At 41.7% G+C, this 18,984-nt stretch overlaps 1 protein-coding gene across 1 annotated transcript in view; it reads left to right on the forward strand.

The window, feature by feature from the left end:
• Ccdc85a (coiled-coil domain containing 85A) overlaps positions 1-18,984 on the forward strand; it is a 186,493-nt gene that overhangs the window by 3,203 nt on the left and 164,306 nt on the right. The window contains exons 3-4 of the mRNA XM_013017917.1: positions 2-195; positions 7,776-8,730. Of these exons, the coding sequence (XP_012873371.1) occupies positions 2-195; positions 7,776-8,730 (1,149 nt within the window). The remainder of the gene's footprint in view (position 1; positions 196-7,775; positions 8,731-18,984) is intronic.

Below are 18,984 nucleotides of genomic sequence, written 5' to 3' on the forward strand. Positions count from 1 at the left end.
GGCCCCGCCGCCGTCGCGGAGGACCTGTCCAAAGTGTCGGACGAGGAGCTGCTGCAGTGGAGCAAGGAGGAGCTGATCCGCAGCCTGCGGCGCGCCGAGGCCGAGAAGGTGAGCGCGATGCTGGACCACAGCAACCTCATCCGGGAGGTGAACCGCCGCCTGCAGCTGCACCTCGGCGAGATCCGGGGGCTCAAGGTGAGCGGCGCGGGGCACGGCGGGGTGGGGGGAGTGGACCGGCAAACTTTCCCCCTCTCCCGCCACCGGTGATGTCTGCCTCCTTCCCCCAGTGCGCGCCCCCTCGCCCCGCTCTCCAGCCCTTCACAAAGTTTCCCAAACTTTGCCGGCTTTTTGCTCCCCGCCTCCCCACCTCCCACGGGGTGTGCTTCCTCGTGTGGTCCTCTGAGATCGGGGGGGGGGGTCGGAGCCAAGGACGCTGAAGTCTGGGAGGGGGATGACGGGCGCACACACGGACACTCCCCCCCCCCCCGAACCAGAATGTGGATGATTTGAAGAGCTGGGTTACAGCCAAGCAGGCGGAAAGAACCAGGGGGAGCGAATTAGGGCATCTTCGCCTTTGTGGGGTGGGAGATGTAGCTGCCCAGGAGCCACCAGTTCTCAGAAAGCAGAGGGCAAAGAAAGGGCACCACTGCCGGGGAGGAGAGGACGTGGCCAGGCGCCACCCAGGATGCTCAGGACGGCCACTGCGCAAGCGAGCCCAGGCTCTGCCTCCGCTCTGCCCAGGGACCCCGTGGTGTGCGCCCCCCCGCCCCCCGCTTGATTAACACCATCACCTTACAACCCTCTGCAATTCATCGCCAGCTTGACTTCAGTCTTATCCGGCCTGGAGCGAGGTGGGGCGGGGCTCGGAGTCGAAGGCTCACGACGTGGACCAGGTGTGACAAGTGTAGGCTCGTGGCGCCCTCTTTCTGAACCTGCCCTCCTCTGCTGTCAGCACCCAGGGGCTGGACCCCAAGCCCCACCACTAACTCTCTGTTCCCCTTGGAGAGCTGGGAAGGGGCCAGCAGTGTGCCCGGCGGGCCGCAACGGGAGACCAGTGGCCGGGAACCGCCCTGCCGCCGGCACGCACGGCGACCACACGAACTTCCTTTGCTCACAGCTCGCCTGCTGCCTCCCGGTATTCCTTCCTCTCATTGTTCTGCTTTTGTTTATAGGAAGCCACACACAAAACGAAAGCGGCGCAGGGACCTCAGGGAGCAAATTCCCGCAGGCACACGCTGTTCCCGTGCCTTTCCACGCCCACCCCGCTTCTCAGGCAGCCGAGGCTGCTGAGGTCCTGGTCTCCCAGCTCCAAGATTCTGGGCAAAGGAGGAGCGGGGAGAGGCTGGATGCCCAGGGGGTCACTGTGTGCTACCCCAATCGAGGTGGGAGAGGGCTCTCTCCTGAGGCCCAAACTCACTGTCATGTATGTGTTCCAGAGTAGATGCAGTGGAGACAGTTCCTACAGTCAGGCAGATCCCAAGGCTTGTGCTTTCCGGTCTTTTAATTCGTTACTAATGGAATACTTATTAGCTACGGGGCTCTTTGGGGACCGGGACAGGCTAACCAATGGGAAAAGAATCTCAGAGGTGGAGTTGAATCCTGAATACCAGCAAGGGGAGTTTGGGTAATTTCTCAGATCTTCATTTTGTTCATGGGTAAAATGCAAATGAGAGTATTTGGGTGTTGTGATAATTAGTTATAACTGTGTAACAGGGGAAGGTTTAATATTGGACTTGACTGCAAAATATGGTGGTTTTCATCAGGGCAGACCATAAATGGATGGCCGGGTATCTCCATGAACTTTTTTTTTTTTTTTAAGGCAAAGCTGGTCAATGTCACTCTGCAGTTTAATCTTCCATGGTTTGAGATGTAATGTGACTTGGATGAATTTTTGATCAATTAATCAATTTCCCAAAGATTTTAATTGAATTGAGACTCGACATACTATTGATTATAGATACTTCTGAAAAGCTCTTTTAGGTATTGTGCACTGACTGTATGCTGGGCTAGGTATGAGTGGGGGAGGAGAGGTATGGGGAATAGGCTGCCTGGTCTTCACTGTAGTAGCTTCATCTAGAAAAGTAATTGTTAGATTAGTTAATAGTAATTATCCCCCAAATTGATCTCGAGGTTTGATTTAATGACCTGCATCACAACGTCAGGTTTTAAGAGCGATGGAAGCTGGTTACTTTCTGTCACAGGTTACATCTCTGGGCAGCTAGAGGTGGGAGACTCTAAGGCCTCTTGCCCACCCTAATTGTTCAATGGTTCTAAGGCTCTGCTTAGCTGCCAGCATTCTTCATTTTCATCTTTTTGGTTCAGAGCTTACTTGAACACCATATGTGGTTGAGCGACTAAATGGTAGGTATATTTACTTATGTGGCAAAACTGGAAGAAAAGAGGTTTTATTTTTTAGTCTCTGAGAATTTGGCATGCTTAGTTGAGGGCTATAAATGTAGGGTCTCTAAGGCCACAACACTTCTTTTGATGCCTTTTTTTGTGAGCTGACTTTGAAATTTCATTGAAGAAATTTTAAGGCTACTAGATAGAAGTACAGCTGTACAGTCTGGTCGGCTTGGGAAAACTGCTGACTTCTCTGAGCCTTATATTTCTGATCTACTTAATGGTCATCTTAATTCCACATGAGGCCTTTTGAGGGTTAAATGGTGGATAGATGCAGAAACCCTAGTGAGGTTTCATAGTTTCTCAAGGTCACAGAGACACAAACTATTTTAAATAAGGCCCTTTCCTTTCTTTTCCTTTCCTTTCTTTTTTTTCCTTCCACTTCTCCCTTTTCTGCCTCTCCTCTCTTTCTCTTCTCCTCTATTTTCTCCTTCTTTAGCTCTTTCCTTCCCTCCCTTCTCTTCTTTCTGTCCTTTCTTCCATCTCCCTTCTCTCCCTTCTGTCTCCTTCCTTTCTTCTTTCTTAGGGCTAATTCAAATTCATTGCTTAGCATGCGTGAACTCTCAAGAGATGAAGACAGGCAACTTTGGCTAGGGTTCTGACATTTGAAGGAACTGGATTCTGCCAGAGCACTTTGGGCTGCTGAGCATGTATCAATATGCAGGTTATTCTGACCCCGAATGCTGGTTGGAAGCTGATTTGGGAAGCTGTAGATTTGTGGACTCTCTTGTATTAATTTTCTTATTTGCTTCCTAATAGCCTCATTCTGCAGTGAAGGAAAAGAATACAGTACATTTTTTTCTTAACCATAGATATAGCTTTTGGTAGTCTATAGGCATATGATTTGAAATCTTTTGCAATAGTCTATGAGGTGGGCTTAAGCTTTTAAAAATTAATTTAAAGCCAGGTGTCCGTGGCTCACATCCTGTAATTCTAACTACTTGGGAGACTGAGATCTGAGGATTGCGGTTCAAAGTCAGCCCTGGAAGGAAAGTCCATGAGAGTCTTATCTATAATTAACAATCCTAGAGCTGGAAGTAGAGCTGTGGTTCAAGTGGTGGAGCACTAGTCTTGAGCAAAAACCTCAGCTCTGAGCTCAAACCTCAGGACTGCCCTTTACCCCCCCAACCCCCTCCCCCCAAAAAACAGTTAATTTTAGGCACTTGGATAACATCTGGTGACCTGTGGAAATGTTAAAGCAAACATAGAATTCTGAAGAAAACAGTCTTAAGTTTTAACATGGCAGATTTGAATAAGCTAGCTCACAAGTAAATAATACTCACAAGAAAAGTGACTCACAGGAAGAGGGAGCAATGATGAAAACACATGGGCCATGTCTACGCATCCATCTGCTATAGGATTCAGAGCAGGTCCTTTCACTTGCTTTAAGAGGATGGTAAGACCGTGCTACCACCAGTCATGACTTCCTTTCAGTTCTGGATAAATCAGGAGGAGCTATAGGAGAATTACAAGCAAATATTTTCAGTTGGAAATTCAACTGATGAAAAAGGACATGACTTGAATTTCCTACCAAATTAAACTTAGTGCTGAATACTTTTTGAAGCTTAGAAAGATTAACATTTAGTGTATTTTTTGAATACCCACAGCTTCTCATTTTCTCTAAAGCATCACTATTGAGTGATCATGTGCCCCCTTGCTGCTATAGAGCAGGGCTTGCTGAAAACAATAGTAAAAATATTTCTCAATAGCTGTAGCTGTAGTCTATTTGGGCCACAGGTCTAGGGCTTTGGAGAGTTGATCAGCCCATAAACATATACTTCAGCTGGTGCTGATGGCCCACACCTGTATTCCTAGCTACTCAGGAGACTGAGATCTGACGATTGCAGTCCAAAGCCAGCCTGAGCAGGAAAAACTGTGAGATTTTTATTTCTAATTAATCATAAAAAAGCTGGAAGTGGAGCTATGGCTCAAAGTGGTAGAGTTCTAGCCTTGAGCAAAAAAGCTCAGGGATAGCACCCAGGCACTGAGTTCAAGCCCCAGGATCACCACTACTACCACCACCAACAAAACCCCATATATTGAATGTTCACTGTATACAAAGTACCATGATAGTATATTGCATGTGCAAAGAAAGGCATCAGACATCTTTCTTCCAGAAGGTTGAGAATTATATGAGAAAGAAAAGTTTATGCTCAATGAAAGCTCAGGCCATAAGTGGCAAGTGAGTAGTGTTCTAGTGGTAGGGGAAACCTCTCAGAGGAATCCCTCCTGTAGGTTCATTTTGGTGAGAAGGTGATATTGCCTGGCTATAATATAAACATAATTAGGTGTCATGATTTTTCAACAGAGGGAGCTAAAGGTAGACAGTCAGGAGAAAGTTTTTTAGGCCTGGCTAATGGGTTTATTTGTTTTCTTTTGCAAAGAGGAAGGAGGTATTGGGGGTAGCTGAGCAGGAGAAGCAAAGTACAAAGGAAGTATTTTGAAAATGAGCCTGGTTTAGGAGTGGATTAGAGTCTGTGAGGGAACACAGAGGATGGGCAGAAGCAGGAGGCCAGGTGTGTGTATGTGGCTGTTGGTCAGACTCAGACCTGAGGTAGAAAAGTGTCCATGAGAAACAAAAGGAAGAGGAGGCACTGGAAGTAAAAAACAAACAACAACAACAAAAGTCAAACAAGGGCTGGGAAGGTGGCTCAGTGGTAGAGCGCTTGCCTTGCATGCATGAGGCCCTGGGTTCGATTCCTCAGCACCACATAAGCAAAAAAAAAAAAAAAAAAAGAAAGAAAAAAGCCGGAAGTGGCACTGTGGCTCAAGTGGGAGAGCGCTAGCCTTGAGCTGAAGAGCTGAGGGACAGCGCCCAGGCCCAGAGTTCAGGCCCCACGACCGGACCCCCCCCCAAAAAAAGTCAAACAAACTAGAGTTTCTGGGAAAGCCAATAGTTAGAATTGGAGGTGGAAAATAAGCTGCATGGGTTTTTGTCTTCTGGCCTGGAAATTTCCTTCCACTTTAGGTCTTAATGACTGTCAAGAAGTGACGGATGTTTTAAAGTTTTGTTTTTTCATCAGTATCAGAGAAAGTGTTGGAACTAACCTGAATTTGAAAAGGAAGCACGTTTCCTCTGTGAGTGTCTTTAGTTTGGGACTGGATGACAGTCATAGGAGCAGAAGTCTTTGTAGGATGCTGTGGCTACCCTTTTTCCTCCTTCCCAAACCACTGTGTTTCCTTCACTATTTGTGTGAACAGAGAAGAAAGGGGAAGTTCATAACACACTTACAAATTATCTTTAAGTAGTTTTGTATGGAGGAGTTGCCATTCGCCAAAGCTGTTTATGAATACAATGCATCTTGCTCAGTTTACCCCTTTCATCATTGTCTCCCATTCCTGTCAACTCTACCTCTTCCCTCAATTTTTTTTTTGTTGGTCATGGGGCTTGAACTTTGGGCCTGGGCACTCTCCCTCAGCTCTTCACCTCAGGGCTAGTGTCTACCTCTTGAGCCACAGTGCCACTTCAAGTGGCACTAGTGGTTAATTGGAGATAAGAGTCTCACAGAGTTTCCTGCCCTGGCTGGCTTTGATCCACTATCCTCAGATCTCAGCCTCTTGAGTAGTTAGGATTACAGGTGTGAGCCACAGGTACCCAGCTCTCAATTTTCTTAATTTTGTAGAATACGCACTGAATTTTATGACTGCATTTGCTTCTGCTTCTTCTCTTCCTGTACCCATCCCACTCTTCTTGATTTCCTCTGTCCCCTTTTGGGAACCAGTTTCCTGTTATTTAACACACTTTTGCATTCCTTAGTTTCTGGTTTCTGTGGTAGAGGTGCTGTGTTCTGGACACAGAGATGGATAGAATAGATGAGATCTATTTCATGACTTCAGTGGGGATGGAGAGCTGTAGTAACAGGCACACTCATGCACAGGTGGCTACACTGCAGTCAGCACAACAGACGGAAAGTCTAAGGGGAATTAGGTAGAAGTGGACTTCTTCACAGTGGCTTCTTTGGTTAGTAAGCACTAACCAGAGAGCATTAATAGTCATATAGAAGTCTAGGAAAACATTGGAGTGAGAGAGGAGAAGGACTTACCCTTTGAGGACCTAAAACCAAGTCCAGGAGAAGTGGCCCTCAATGCTTGATGCCCATCTTCACTCCTGCCCAACAGGCTCTTGGTTGATATCCATTGTTTCAGAGGTTTGGCGCTTGCCCTATTTCTTCACTCACATGTTTGCTCTTTCATTTAATCAAAGTCACTGCTCAGATGTTTCTTTGCTATGCAGGGTTGCCTTTAAAAAAAGTACTTTTTAACCTGCTTTATTCCCCCCCCCAGCAAATTTCATTATGTGACATAATATTTTAAACTTGTTTTTGACATCGTTTTCCACCAGAATGAAAGCTGTTGGATGTCAAGTCTTTGTCATGTCCATTGACATATCTCTGTCGTTGGGCTGATACCTGACATATAATTGATGCTTACTAATGAATGAACAGCAGGAGAAGTACACTGAATGGGAGCGTTTGGCTCTTGTGAGAATGGGGGGGGGGATTTTGCTCCATGTTCTAAGGGCAACAAGAAGCTATTAAAGAATTTTTAACATGTGAGTGGCAAGATGAACTGAACTTTGGAGGATGAGTCCTGAAGATCTGTTGGGCTCTGAAGTGGAAAATGAAGGAGGAGGATGTCAGGGGCAACCTCATTTTATCACCATGAGCAGTGGGGTGGATGGAAGTAGCTTTTGTCGAGAGATGTGACTTGGAGAGCTGGGTTAGGATATCAAGAGCTCATTGTGGCTAATGTTAAGTGTGAGATGCCTGGCAGATGTCCAGGTGAGTGTGGCAAGTAGGGGTCAGATGTGTAGGACTGAAATGCCACTAGAGGGCAATTGTGCATCTCCCTAGTGGGGTCACTGTCATTGCTCATCCCCTGTCATTGGGGACCTGAGCAAGGCTTCATTTGCCCAGTGGAAAGAAGTGCTGTCTCAGAGCCCCTAAACATGTTATAGATCAAAATCTCCCATTTTTCTTTCTTAAGGGTAGGGAAGATGAGCTTTGTTTTCCTCCAGACTGATTACCTGTTGATCAGCGAACTGGCTAGCTCTCTAAATATTGATGGAGTCATCTTGGACAAGTGAAGCTTTATGAGATCCAGTTTCCTTTTTTATAAAAGAACCATAATTACTATCTCCTGTTTTTGGTGTTATTAGACAAAATAATACAAGTATTATACAGGGAAAATAGCTGATAGCTATTATTTAAACATTAGTAGCTAGTTACCATCTTTCTGCTATTCCCTTTCCACTTCTTCCCTTAATATTCCAGAGACATCACCATTTCCAGGCTGTCCTGATCCCAGGAACTCTGAACTCACAATACCTTCCATGTGGTACTTTCCTTGGACAGTTTTCTCTCTCTTTTCAGGATATTAACCAGAAACTCCAGGAGGATAACCAGGAGCTGAGGGACCTCTGCTGTTTCCTGGATGATGACCGGCAGAAAGGCAAGAGGGTGTCCCGGGAGTGGCAAAGACTGGGCCGCTACACAGCTGGGGTGATGCACAAGGAAGTAGCTTTATATCTACAGAAGCTGAAGGAGCTGGAGGTGAAGCAGGAGGAAGTGGTGAAGGAGAACATGGAGCTCAAGGAGCTTTGCGTGCTGCTGGATGAGGAGAAAGGGGCCGGCTGTGCAGGCAGCCGCTGCTCCATCGACAGCCAGGCCAGCTTGTGCCAGCTGACAACCTCCACTGCACCTTATGTGCGGGATGTGGGTGACGGCAGTAGCACTTCCAGTACGGGCAGCACCGACAGCCCTGACCACCACAAGCATCATGCAAGTGGTGGCAGTCCTGAGCACCTGCAGAAGCCCCGGGCCGAGGGGAGTCCTGAGCACTCCAAACATAGGAGCACCAGCCCTGAACATCTGCAAAAACCCAGGGCCTCTGGCACCCCAGATCACCCCAAAGCACTCAAAGGACCTAGCCCTGAGCATCATAAGCCCTTATGCAAGGGCAGCCCTGAACAACAGAGGCACCCACACCCAGGGAGCAGCCCTGAAATGCTGCCCAAGCATATGCTCAGTGGAAGCCCAGAACATTTCCAGAAGCACAGGCCGGGGGGCAGCCCGGAACATGCCAGGCACAGTGGAGGGAGCCCTGAGCACCTTCAGAAACACACGCTTAGTGGGAGCCTGGAGCACCTGCCCCGACCCAGGGGCACCAGCCCGGAGCATCTCAAACAGCATTATGGTGGAAGCCCTGATCACAAACATGGAGGAGGAGGAGGAGGAGGCGGAGGAGGAGGAGGAGAGGGCACCCTCAGACGGCAGGCGCAAGAGGACCTGTCCCCCCATCATCGGAATGTCTACAGTGGCATGAACGGTGGGTCAGTATGTGCTGGGGAGCTGCTTTGGGGCAACACAGTAGAGTTAGGTCTGATGAAACACTTCCCCAGGAGAGCAGGAAGTGCAGGGGTGAGGGGTGGGCTGAGAGGAAGGAGGGGACATTTGTCCTGAGAACGTGTTGTGTGTTTCTTTTGCTCAATTTGGATTTGTTGTTTTGTTCAGCAGTTAGACATGTAAACCTGGAGCAGGACCAATAATTTTAAGGTCCCCGAGTTGCCAGGATGAAGTCTGTTTTGTGTTGGATAAAAATAATAGCCTTTGATCTTGACCTTGAGCATTTTCCTCCTTCTATGAGGATTTCTTGTGAAAAGGTATCCAAATGCTGTTTGAATCTAGTCACTAGCTCACATCCAGGAAGAAATGAATATATTTACTATGAGAAACACATTCAACAAAGAAATACCTTGTGCCTAAATAGGCTGGAGGTTGGTTTGCTTGATGGCCTGTAAATGCACCTGTTTCTTGAGAATTTTCTCCCTTGTGCTGGACCCAGTAGCACAAGTGGGTGACTTTTGTGAACAATTTACTTCCCTACTTACTCAAAGCTCATCAACACTGCCTTTTGGAATAGGGTGATCTTGTGCCTCTCAGGAGACACTTCTCTGGGTCCCATCAGGTCACTTTATGGTAATATACAGATGTGTGTGAAGCCTCCCTCAGTTTTCAAAGCATGATATCCCTGCATTTGCTGAGGTGGCACTAAATCTGAGCTTTTATAAAAACCTTTTGGATGAGCTTAATTTTCTGCCTCTTGGTTCTGAAACCACTTGGAACGAAAGAGAAAAAAAATCATTTCCTCAACAAAACAAAACAAAAGAGTGACCCCAGACTACAGTTCTTTTATGTTCCCCTGTGGTTGAGTTGGAATGCGAATGATTAGTTTTAGCAGCTGTGGCATTTTTTCATTCACATTGTCTAAGGGTTTTCCCCTCTGCTTGAAGGCTGCTCTAGCATCTTGGTGAAGTCAGCTCTGAGCTGTGATGGAGGAGGCTGCCAATTTTAGCAGTGACACAAAGGGTAAATTTTCAATATTGTACTTGGGGATTTACCTGTTGGATTCCATTTCATCCTAATCCTTTTCTCATAGTGCTGAAAATTGACTCTGGAAGCTTTGCTTCTAAGGCTTCCAATGTTCTTTTTAAGCACAGATAGAAGTTGGGGAAACTGCTGCTTTTCCCTTTTTCCTGTTGGGAGGTGGTAAGGAGAAGCCAATTCACCTGATAGGTGGGAACTCCTTGCTGGTACCTTTACTGGGTTCACTGAACCCACATCTCTGGTTCCAATAGATCAGTAGAGGTATCCTGATTACTATGGCCTTGGATATCTCGTTCTCCAAAATAGATGGAAAGTCATTACCAAAGGTATTTTGGTTGTGTTACTATTATGAAATAGGTCATTGGTCATGATGCTTGTCCCCAGGGGTGGCTTAGCAGGCGAATGGGAAGGTAAAGCTAATGACTTTTCCATTTCTTGATTACTTTTTAATGAGCTTGAGAAGTAACTATGTGTACTATTTTAAGGAAACTTGGTTTCTTAAACTGAACGAAAAAAGGAAATACTTAGGAGCAGGTGGCTCACTTACCAAACAATTATTCCATTAAATAAAGAACTCCAGTTTATGTTTAATTTTATTTGAAAAGTCAAACTATTTTATCTTATTTTGGAAGTATTGGAGTTTGAACGCAGGGCCTCAATTTGCTAAGCAAGAATGATATGTCTGAACCAACAGCCCTGATGGTAATATTTTTTTTGGGGGGGGCAGTCGTGGGGCTTGAACTCTGGACATGGGTGCTGTCTCTCAGCTCTTCAGCTCAAGGCTAGTGCTCTACCACTTGAGCTACAGCATCACTTCTGGCCTTTTCTGTTTATGTGGTGCTGAGGAATCAAACCCAGGGCTTCATGCATACGAAGCAAATACTCTACCACTGAGCCACCTTCCCAGCCCCAGCTGCTGGTCATTTTTTTTTTTTTTACTACTGTACAGAGAGGTTACAATTACATGGGCAAGATAATGAGTATATTTCTTATCAAGCATTGTAGCCTCCTCCTTTGTTTCCCCTTTCCATCCCATCCTCCCCCCAACCATTCCCCCCACCCAACCATCCTTCCCCCCCCCCACCAAAGTTGTAAAGTTCGTTTTCAACATAAAGACTTGCACGTCTCATTGTTGCAATGGGTCCACCTGTATCCCTATTTAAATGATTTGTTTTTTCCCTTCCCCTCCACAAATTATACAACATCAAATACAGTGAAAGCAGGGGTTATACCGTGGGGGAGGGACATACAAAGCAACAAAGAAATAATCTTATAAATGTGTTAGAAACAATCGCATGAAAGAAAAAAAAACATTTGAATACATATCTTAGGGTTCATTTCCCTAACATCAACTTATCTGACCTTTTCTGCTTGAGTCAGACATATACTAGATATTGCAAATAAGGAAAACCATGGGACCTATGTTTCTTTGGGCCTGGCTTACTTCACTTAATATAATTTTTTCCAAGTCTTTCCATTTCCTAACAAATGGGGCAATGTCATTCTTTCTGATGGAGGCATAGAATTCTATTGTGTATCTATACCGCATTTTCTTGATCCATTCATCTACTGAGGGGCATCTGGGTTGATTCCATATCTTAGCTATGGTAAATAATGCTGCAATAAACATAGTCGTGCTGGTAGCTTTAGTGTGGTCTTGTTTGTGAACATTTGAGTAAATGCCCAAAAGTGGGATTGCTGGGTCATAGGGGAGCTCTATGTGGATTCTTTTGAGGAACCTCCATACAACTTTCCAAAGTGGTTGGTTGCTGGTCATTTTTAAGACAGTCTCTTTTTCTGCCTGGGCATGTGTCTGGACTGTGATCTGCCTATTTAGGGTTCTCATAGTTGCCTGGGATGACAGAAACACATTGCTATAACCAGCTTTCTTCTGATCAGATGGAGTCCTTGGACTTTTTTGCCTGGCTAGCCTAGAACCATGCCCTTCCAATCTCAGCCTTACAAAGAGCTAAGATGAAAAGCATGAGGTACTTGAACTTGTCTTATTGCTATTATTTTAGTGATAAGTTATTTTGTGTAGATTTATTGGATAAAATGTGATGTTTTGATCTGTATGTGCAATGTGGCATGATTAAATCAAGATAATCTATCCATCATCTTACTTTCCTAGCATTTTTATGATGAATCATTTGAAATTTACCTTCTTAATTATTTTGGGGTGCATATTACATTCATCAACTACAGCCACCCTGTTGGACAACAGAACTGAAAGCGTATTCTTTCTACCTATAACTCTGTTTCCCATTGATTAACAACTCCCCATTTTTTCCCTTCCCACTGTCCTAAAGCTAGTAATCCTCAACTCCATGAGATTCCACATAGAAGTGAGATGATGTGACATTTTTATTTCTGAGTCTGGCTTTTTTCACTTAACAGTTTTATCATGTTGTTGCACATAATAGGATTTCCTTCTTTTTTATGACTGAATACTATTTCATTATATATATAAAACAAATTTTCTTCATCAATCTATTGATAAACACTTAGGCTGATTCCATATCTTGGCTAGTGTCATTACTACTACAGAAACTATGTCAGTGAAGATAACTCCTGTACATATTGATTTCAGTTCCTTAGGATATATTTTCAGAAGTAGAATTAGTTGGTCATATTATAATTCTATTTTTAGTTTCTTTTCTTTTTTTGAGAAACTACTGTTCTGCTTTCCACAATAGCTATCTTATAGCTTTTATTTTGCAATCAACAGTGTATCCCTTTCTCCCTATATTTTTCCAACATTTCTTTTTGCCAAGAGAGGAGTGTGTGTGTGTGTGTGTGTGTGTGTGTGTGTATCTCAAAAAGTAGCTAGGTTGGCCTCAAAGTCCTGAGCCAGTTGAGTGTTGGAATTACAAGCATGAGCTTATCTTTTTCTTTTTCTTTTTTAAAATAAAAGCCATTTTAACAGGTATAACTCATTAAAGTTTTAGTTTACATTTTTCTAATGATTAATGATGCTCAGAATATTTTCATGCCTATTGAGAAAGACCTCTTCATGTCCTTTGCTCATTTTTAAATTGGAACATTAGTTTCTTAGTATTGAATTGAATCCCTTATATACTATGGATAATAAACATCTATCAACTGTATGGGTGGGTTGCAAATGTTACCTTGTGTTCTGTGGTAGGTATTTCCTTGCTGTAGAGGCTGTTTTAGCTTGGTGTAGTCCCATTTTTCTCTTTTTGCTTTTGGTTGCCTGTGATTTGAGGGTGATATCCAAAATATTATTGCTTAAGCTAATGCCGTGGAACTTGACTTCTATGGTTTGTTTCTTCTAGAAATTTTAGAATTTCAGGCCTTATATTTAACTCTTTAATCCATTTTGGTGATTTGATGGATTTTTGTGTTTGGTATATGGTGTTTGCAGTTTCCTTTTTCTGTTTGTTTGCATTGAGATTTGCATTCATAGCCTCTTGTTTGCTAGGCAGGCCCTATATTACTTGAGTCACTCCTGCATCTCTTTTAGCTTTGGTTGTTTTGGAGATGGATAAGATCTTGTCTTTTTGTCTAAGCAGTTTTGGATTGTGATTCTCCTACTTAAGCTTTTGGCAGCTGTGATTACAAATATGTGCCACCACACCTAACTTTATATTGAGTGTGTGTGTGTGTTATATATATGTGTGTGTGTGTGTGTGTGTGTAGTTTTATATATAGTTATATATAGTATATAGCTATATGTATTCATGTTATAGTTATATATACACACACTCTATAACTCTATAGCTCTATAACTACATAACTATATAACTATATAACTATCTATCTATCTATCTATCTATGGGCTTAAGGATTTATTTTTGCCATTTCAGTGAAAAATGGCATTGGGATTTTGACAAAGATTGCATTGATTACTTTGGGGAGTTATGGACATTTTCATGAATATGAAATATCTTTATATTTCTTTAATTCCTTTATCAGTGTTTATAATTTTGAGTATATAGGTCTTTTACCTCCTAGGTTAAATTTATATCTAATTTTTGTTGCTATTGTAAATGGGATTTTTAAAAATTTCCTTGTTGGATAGTTTGCTATGACTATATAGAAATGTTATTAATTTTTATATGTTGATTTTGATTCTGCAACTTTACAAAATTTGTTTATTGGGACAAATTACTTTTAGCGGAGACTGTATGAATTTCTCCATGTTATCAGCAAATAGTACAATTCAATTCTTCCTTTCTTATAGCCTTTTATTTCCTTCTCTGGCCTAAATGCCCAGGGAACGATTTCCATGACTATGTTGAAAGGAAGTGGTAAGGATGGGCATCTGAGAGGAAGGCTGAGGTATGGTTGAGAAGGATGTTAACCATGGTTTTGGCTTTTATTGTATGGAGCCATCCTTCAGTACCTAATGTGTTGACACATTTTTATGATTAAATGATGTTGAATTTTGACATTCTTTTCATGCTCTTATGAATCTTTAATGCTTGATTTAACTTAAAATTTTGTAGGTACAACTTTTAGAGAATGACTTACATTAAGTAATCTGTAAAGAAGCACTTTAGAAGCATTTTGATCTCATTAATTGAAATGCAATAGTTGTTTGTGTTCCTCCTATGTAAAGACTGTAGCTCATTACTGCCTGTTTCAAGGTAAACTTAGTGGGTTGGGGAAACTTTTCTTGAGATTTAACCATGTAATTCATTTACAAATTTGGTATAATAAGCTACATTATAGAATAACCATGCTGGTCATTTCTTGTGTTTCCTTCAAATTTTCTCCTTCGTATGTGACAAGCTTACTGAGAGCTGATATCGCACTAGAGAATATTTACAGTACATTTGCATTGCATTTTTATTTCTGTAATTAATTGGAAAATGAAGTGGCACAATGTGATGTTTATGGATTATCAGAGTATAAACTTGGGCATCGTATTTATCCTGCTGTTACAAATTAATTTTTGATATGGATGGTAAGACATGCCTTTTCATACTTGTAAATTCCACACAATTTGTCGGAATCATTGGTGTAAAAACAGATAAGAACCAGTTGTGGGATTAACCCTGAATTGCAGATCTACTGAGTCATTTCTAGAGCTGTTCTATTTGGGGTTGGTAGGAGCTATGAATGATTTGGATCAGGCTTTGTATATTTTTATATGAACAGAAAACAGGTGGAAATAAGTAGAAAGACTGCACTGTGGCAGATGGACCTGAGCTGGAAAATGTATCCCAGGCTATTGTCCTACTTGTGAGGTGTTGCTTTCTTTTCAAACAGATCATTCTCGAACTGGGAGCTCACATGTGGAAATGATTCACTTGTGTTAGGTAAGAAGCACTTTGGAAGCATTTTGACCTTACTGGTTGAAATGCAAAAGTTGTTTGTGTTCCTCCTAAAATCTTCAGGCTTTTTTCTTTGTTTGGTGAAAGTATCTCTGGAGATAGAAAGGGCAGGCTGTTTCTCCCAACAACTCTTCATTTAGTTGAGAGTGTTTCAACAGCTGCACTAAGAGATCAGGTAATTCATTGTGCATTAGGGAGGTTGAACAGCTTCCTTGGGTTCTACCCAGTAGCAGATAAAAAAAATGTCTTCAGATACTGACAAATGTTACAGGGTAAGCTGTATGAACATTATCACTGGTCACTGGTTTGTTTGCACTGTGGGGTGCAGGCTGGCCAGGAATGTGCTGTGTTCCTGCCCCAGCCACTTGAGTGTTGGGATTACAGGAGTGTACCATCAAAACAGGCCATTCCTAGTTTAAAACCAGGATTCATTGTATTTTTCAGTCTCATTGCAGAATAAGAATGAAATCACTGTGGAAGCTTTGAAAAAAGATTGGTGGTCAAATGCTGAAATATGCGAATTGAGTTTATCTGACATTGAGCCTGAGCACTTTTCGTTTTATGTTTTTTTTTTTTATTGTAAAGATACTGTACAGAGGGGTTACAGTTACATGAGTAAGGTAATGAGTAGAAATCCTATTGAGCATTGTTACCCTCTCCTTTGTTTTTCCTCTACCATCCCTTCGCTCCCCACCTCCCCAACTCTTCCCCCCTCCACCCCCCACAAGTGGTAAAGTTCATTTTCAATATAGTGCCTTGTACATCTCATTGTTACAGTGGGTCAACCTGTATCCTTGTTTCAGCATTTTGTTATTTCCCTTCCCCTACCCAAATTAGAAAAATGTATATACAAGATGCAGGGCATGGGAATCAAATACAGTGAAAATGGGTTATACCCTGGGGGAAGAACATACAAAAGAAACAAAAAAAAATCACACAGTACATTAAAAACAACAATGGCAGGGTCTTAAGCTAAGTCTTTTTGTATTTATTTTTAGAACCTTCATACTTCACCAGTGTATTTTACACATGCTTAGTTGTCACCATACTTGATTTTGGTACCCTGAGCACTTTTCAAAGATAGCTTCTTAGGTGATGAGTAAGAACCACTCAGGTGGAACCTACTGTCTATATAAGAGACTATTGCTCAGGTGAGTAGATCTGAGTAAAGGTCTCCACTCCAAAAAGCCTCCTAGGAAGAAGAGTGTTGACTTCTCCATTTTTCTTTGGTAAATTCCAGCACCGAGAAGGACCCACCCTAGCTGAGACTGTGAAACTTGACCCCTTTTAACTCCAGGCAAAGTTATCTGATCATGCAGGACTTTGTGAGATGAGGGGTTGGAAATTTATGTTTTTGAGGGTGGGATTGTTCTGTAAATTTACTAATGCTGGCATATGAGAAGACTGTCTTAGCTTCTAGTTCCTTTACATCCAGATGGCAAATATACACCCAGGTTTCTCACCAGTTACAGTGGGTGTAGGTGGTACTTGTAGATCATTATCCTGTAAGGCTAACAAGAATTTGCCACAACTGAATAATGCATTTCGAATCTGCCCTTGATTTTAATACTGGTCCTTATTATTCTGTTGAAGCAGCTAATGAGGATACAAAGTGGCCTTGTCCGTGAGAGGTAAGATATATCCTGTCCATGGAGGAACTCAGCAGGATTTCCATGAAGCAGAGTGGTCTGGGAATTAAGTTGATAGTGTGACTAATCATTTTCATAAATCTTTTATTTTGCTTTGAGAAAATCAGAACATCACTTACAAATATATTTGGAAAATAAATACTGAACATCTCTTGTGAGAAAAAGTTCAAGGGTTATAGTTATAGAATATTAGCACTGATTTTAATTTATACTCTGTAAGTATATTTATGGAAACTGACATATTGGTGGTTAAAGAAATAATTTTCTGTTGTTGTTCTTTAATCTTCAGTATGGAAATTTGGTAATTCTAGATACACTTGATAGAACATTAAGAAGTTTTGAGATATGATTTTTATTGTGTTATCTTTGTATGTGCAAAGCATATTAATCATAAAAATGTTTTAATTTGATAACATAGAAAACTTAGTATTAGAGGCATTTACTTATGAAAATTGCAAGGAGCAAACTATTAGAAACCTAAATAGCACACAAAGGTATTATCTAGTATAATATTTTTTCAACTCCAGTGGAAATAATAGCACAAAACTATAAATATTCTTTATGTCTGGAGGGTCATTTTCATCTTTTCCTGAAGGAGATTGACTAACAATGCTGTGTATATTATATATTTATATACATTTTGATAACTCTAATATTGCATCTGAAAAATGCAAAATATTCAGTTGCTTTTGTGTAGTCAAACAAATGCATCTGGCATCCAGTCACATAAGCTAGTAATTGCTATGAATTAAAAATCTCCTTCAACTGATTATGATGCTGTCCTTTTAACTAACTGAAATCAATTAAATGTTTATGTTTTCTGGCTCATTGAAACTTTTCAGAATCTATGATGGGACACAATATGATCATTGAGTTAGTGATGCATTTATCATTTCATTTTAACTGAAATAACCTAAAACAAAGCATGGGGAAGTGAAAACAGGCAATGAATTATCCCTTTATCAGGTACAACTTTTCACAAATTTCAAATGAATAGGAATACGTGAACACATACGTATAAGTACATGAATATGCAGTACAAGTTTAAATGTGTAGGACTATCTAGTTGTTCATGGTGAAGGTATACTGTTGTAGACATATGCTGTAGGCATCTTAGTAAAGCTCCGCTGGTCAGAAGTTAAAAGTATGAAGTCAGATTTTTGTCAAAGCTTTCAGAAATTAAATAATGGTCATACTTTACTTGTCCAGTGTATGTTTGATGACAGTAAAATTTCCTGGCTAAAGTGTATGGCTTTTGGCTGTTAAACTTCTTTCTCATTTTTAACCACTTCTGCTGATTAGGAGCAGAACTGTGTCTGTACTAGATGGTCCTGTGTGGATATCTCCCTCCCCCCCCAATATCTCCTTCAAAAAGAAGTAGCAATACCATACTGCTAGCTGTAGGTTTTCAGACCCTCAGCAGGCCTGACTCATTTTATAATTTCTACATTCTGTTCTACTGTTTATAATGGCCAATCATATTTTTGAACATAGGTAGCATATGTGTATATTCATGTTTAATAAAACAATAAATGGCCTTGAGGTAGCCTTCTGTGAGTAAAGTGCATGGTTTACTTATATTCTGTGTTTTGACTATACTTCAGATAATTGAGGTATTTCTGTAATAGTATAAGAATTCAAGTATTTACATCTTGGGGCTTAGGCATAACCAAGTTGCCTTGAATGATAGTTTAATGCATACTATTTAATGGTGAACATTATGTTTACTTGAAAAAAGCACTAATTTTGAATTTGAGTTAGGAAAATAGTAAGAATAGTTTCATGTTCAGAAGTGGGCTGATTTTTAAGAGAGGTAGGAAACTTGAGACTCAATATCAAGACTAGACCATGGGATACTTGAGAATCCAGACATGAAATCTCAGTGCTAATTTGTAAGAGTCTGTAATCTGCAAGAGTGAGGTTCAAGTTACTGCTGCTCCTGGCACAAATTGCTTTCTCTTTAGAGTGTCATTCAAGTGTTTCCAATAGAAAGAATTGCTGCTCTTTCTGAGGTAGAGGATCCTTAAACAGCAGAGAGGCAGAAGTGGTGTTGAGAACAGGGGAAATGGCAGAGGAGGAAGTAGGTCACATTATCATCTTTGAAAGGCAAGAATAATGGTAATAACTGGGTTATGTACTGTTTATTGACAGTGTTCACATAATGAAGAGTTATGTGTATGATGGAGCTTACCCAAATTTGTATAGAAGAGGACAAGAAGTCTTGGAATTTTTGTCCTCCTCTCAGTT

Source organism: Dipodomys ordii, unplaced genomic scaffold (assembly GCF_000151885.1).
Source record: "Dipodomys ordii isolate 6190 unplaced genomic scaffold, Dord_2.0 Scaffold37, whole genome shotgun sequence".
Taxonomy (NCBI): domain Eukaryota; kingdom Metazoa; phylum Chordata; class Mammalia; order Rodentia; family Heteromyidae; genus Dipodomys; species Dipodomys ordii.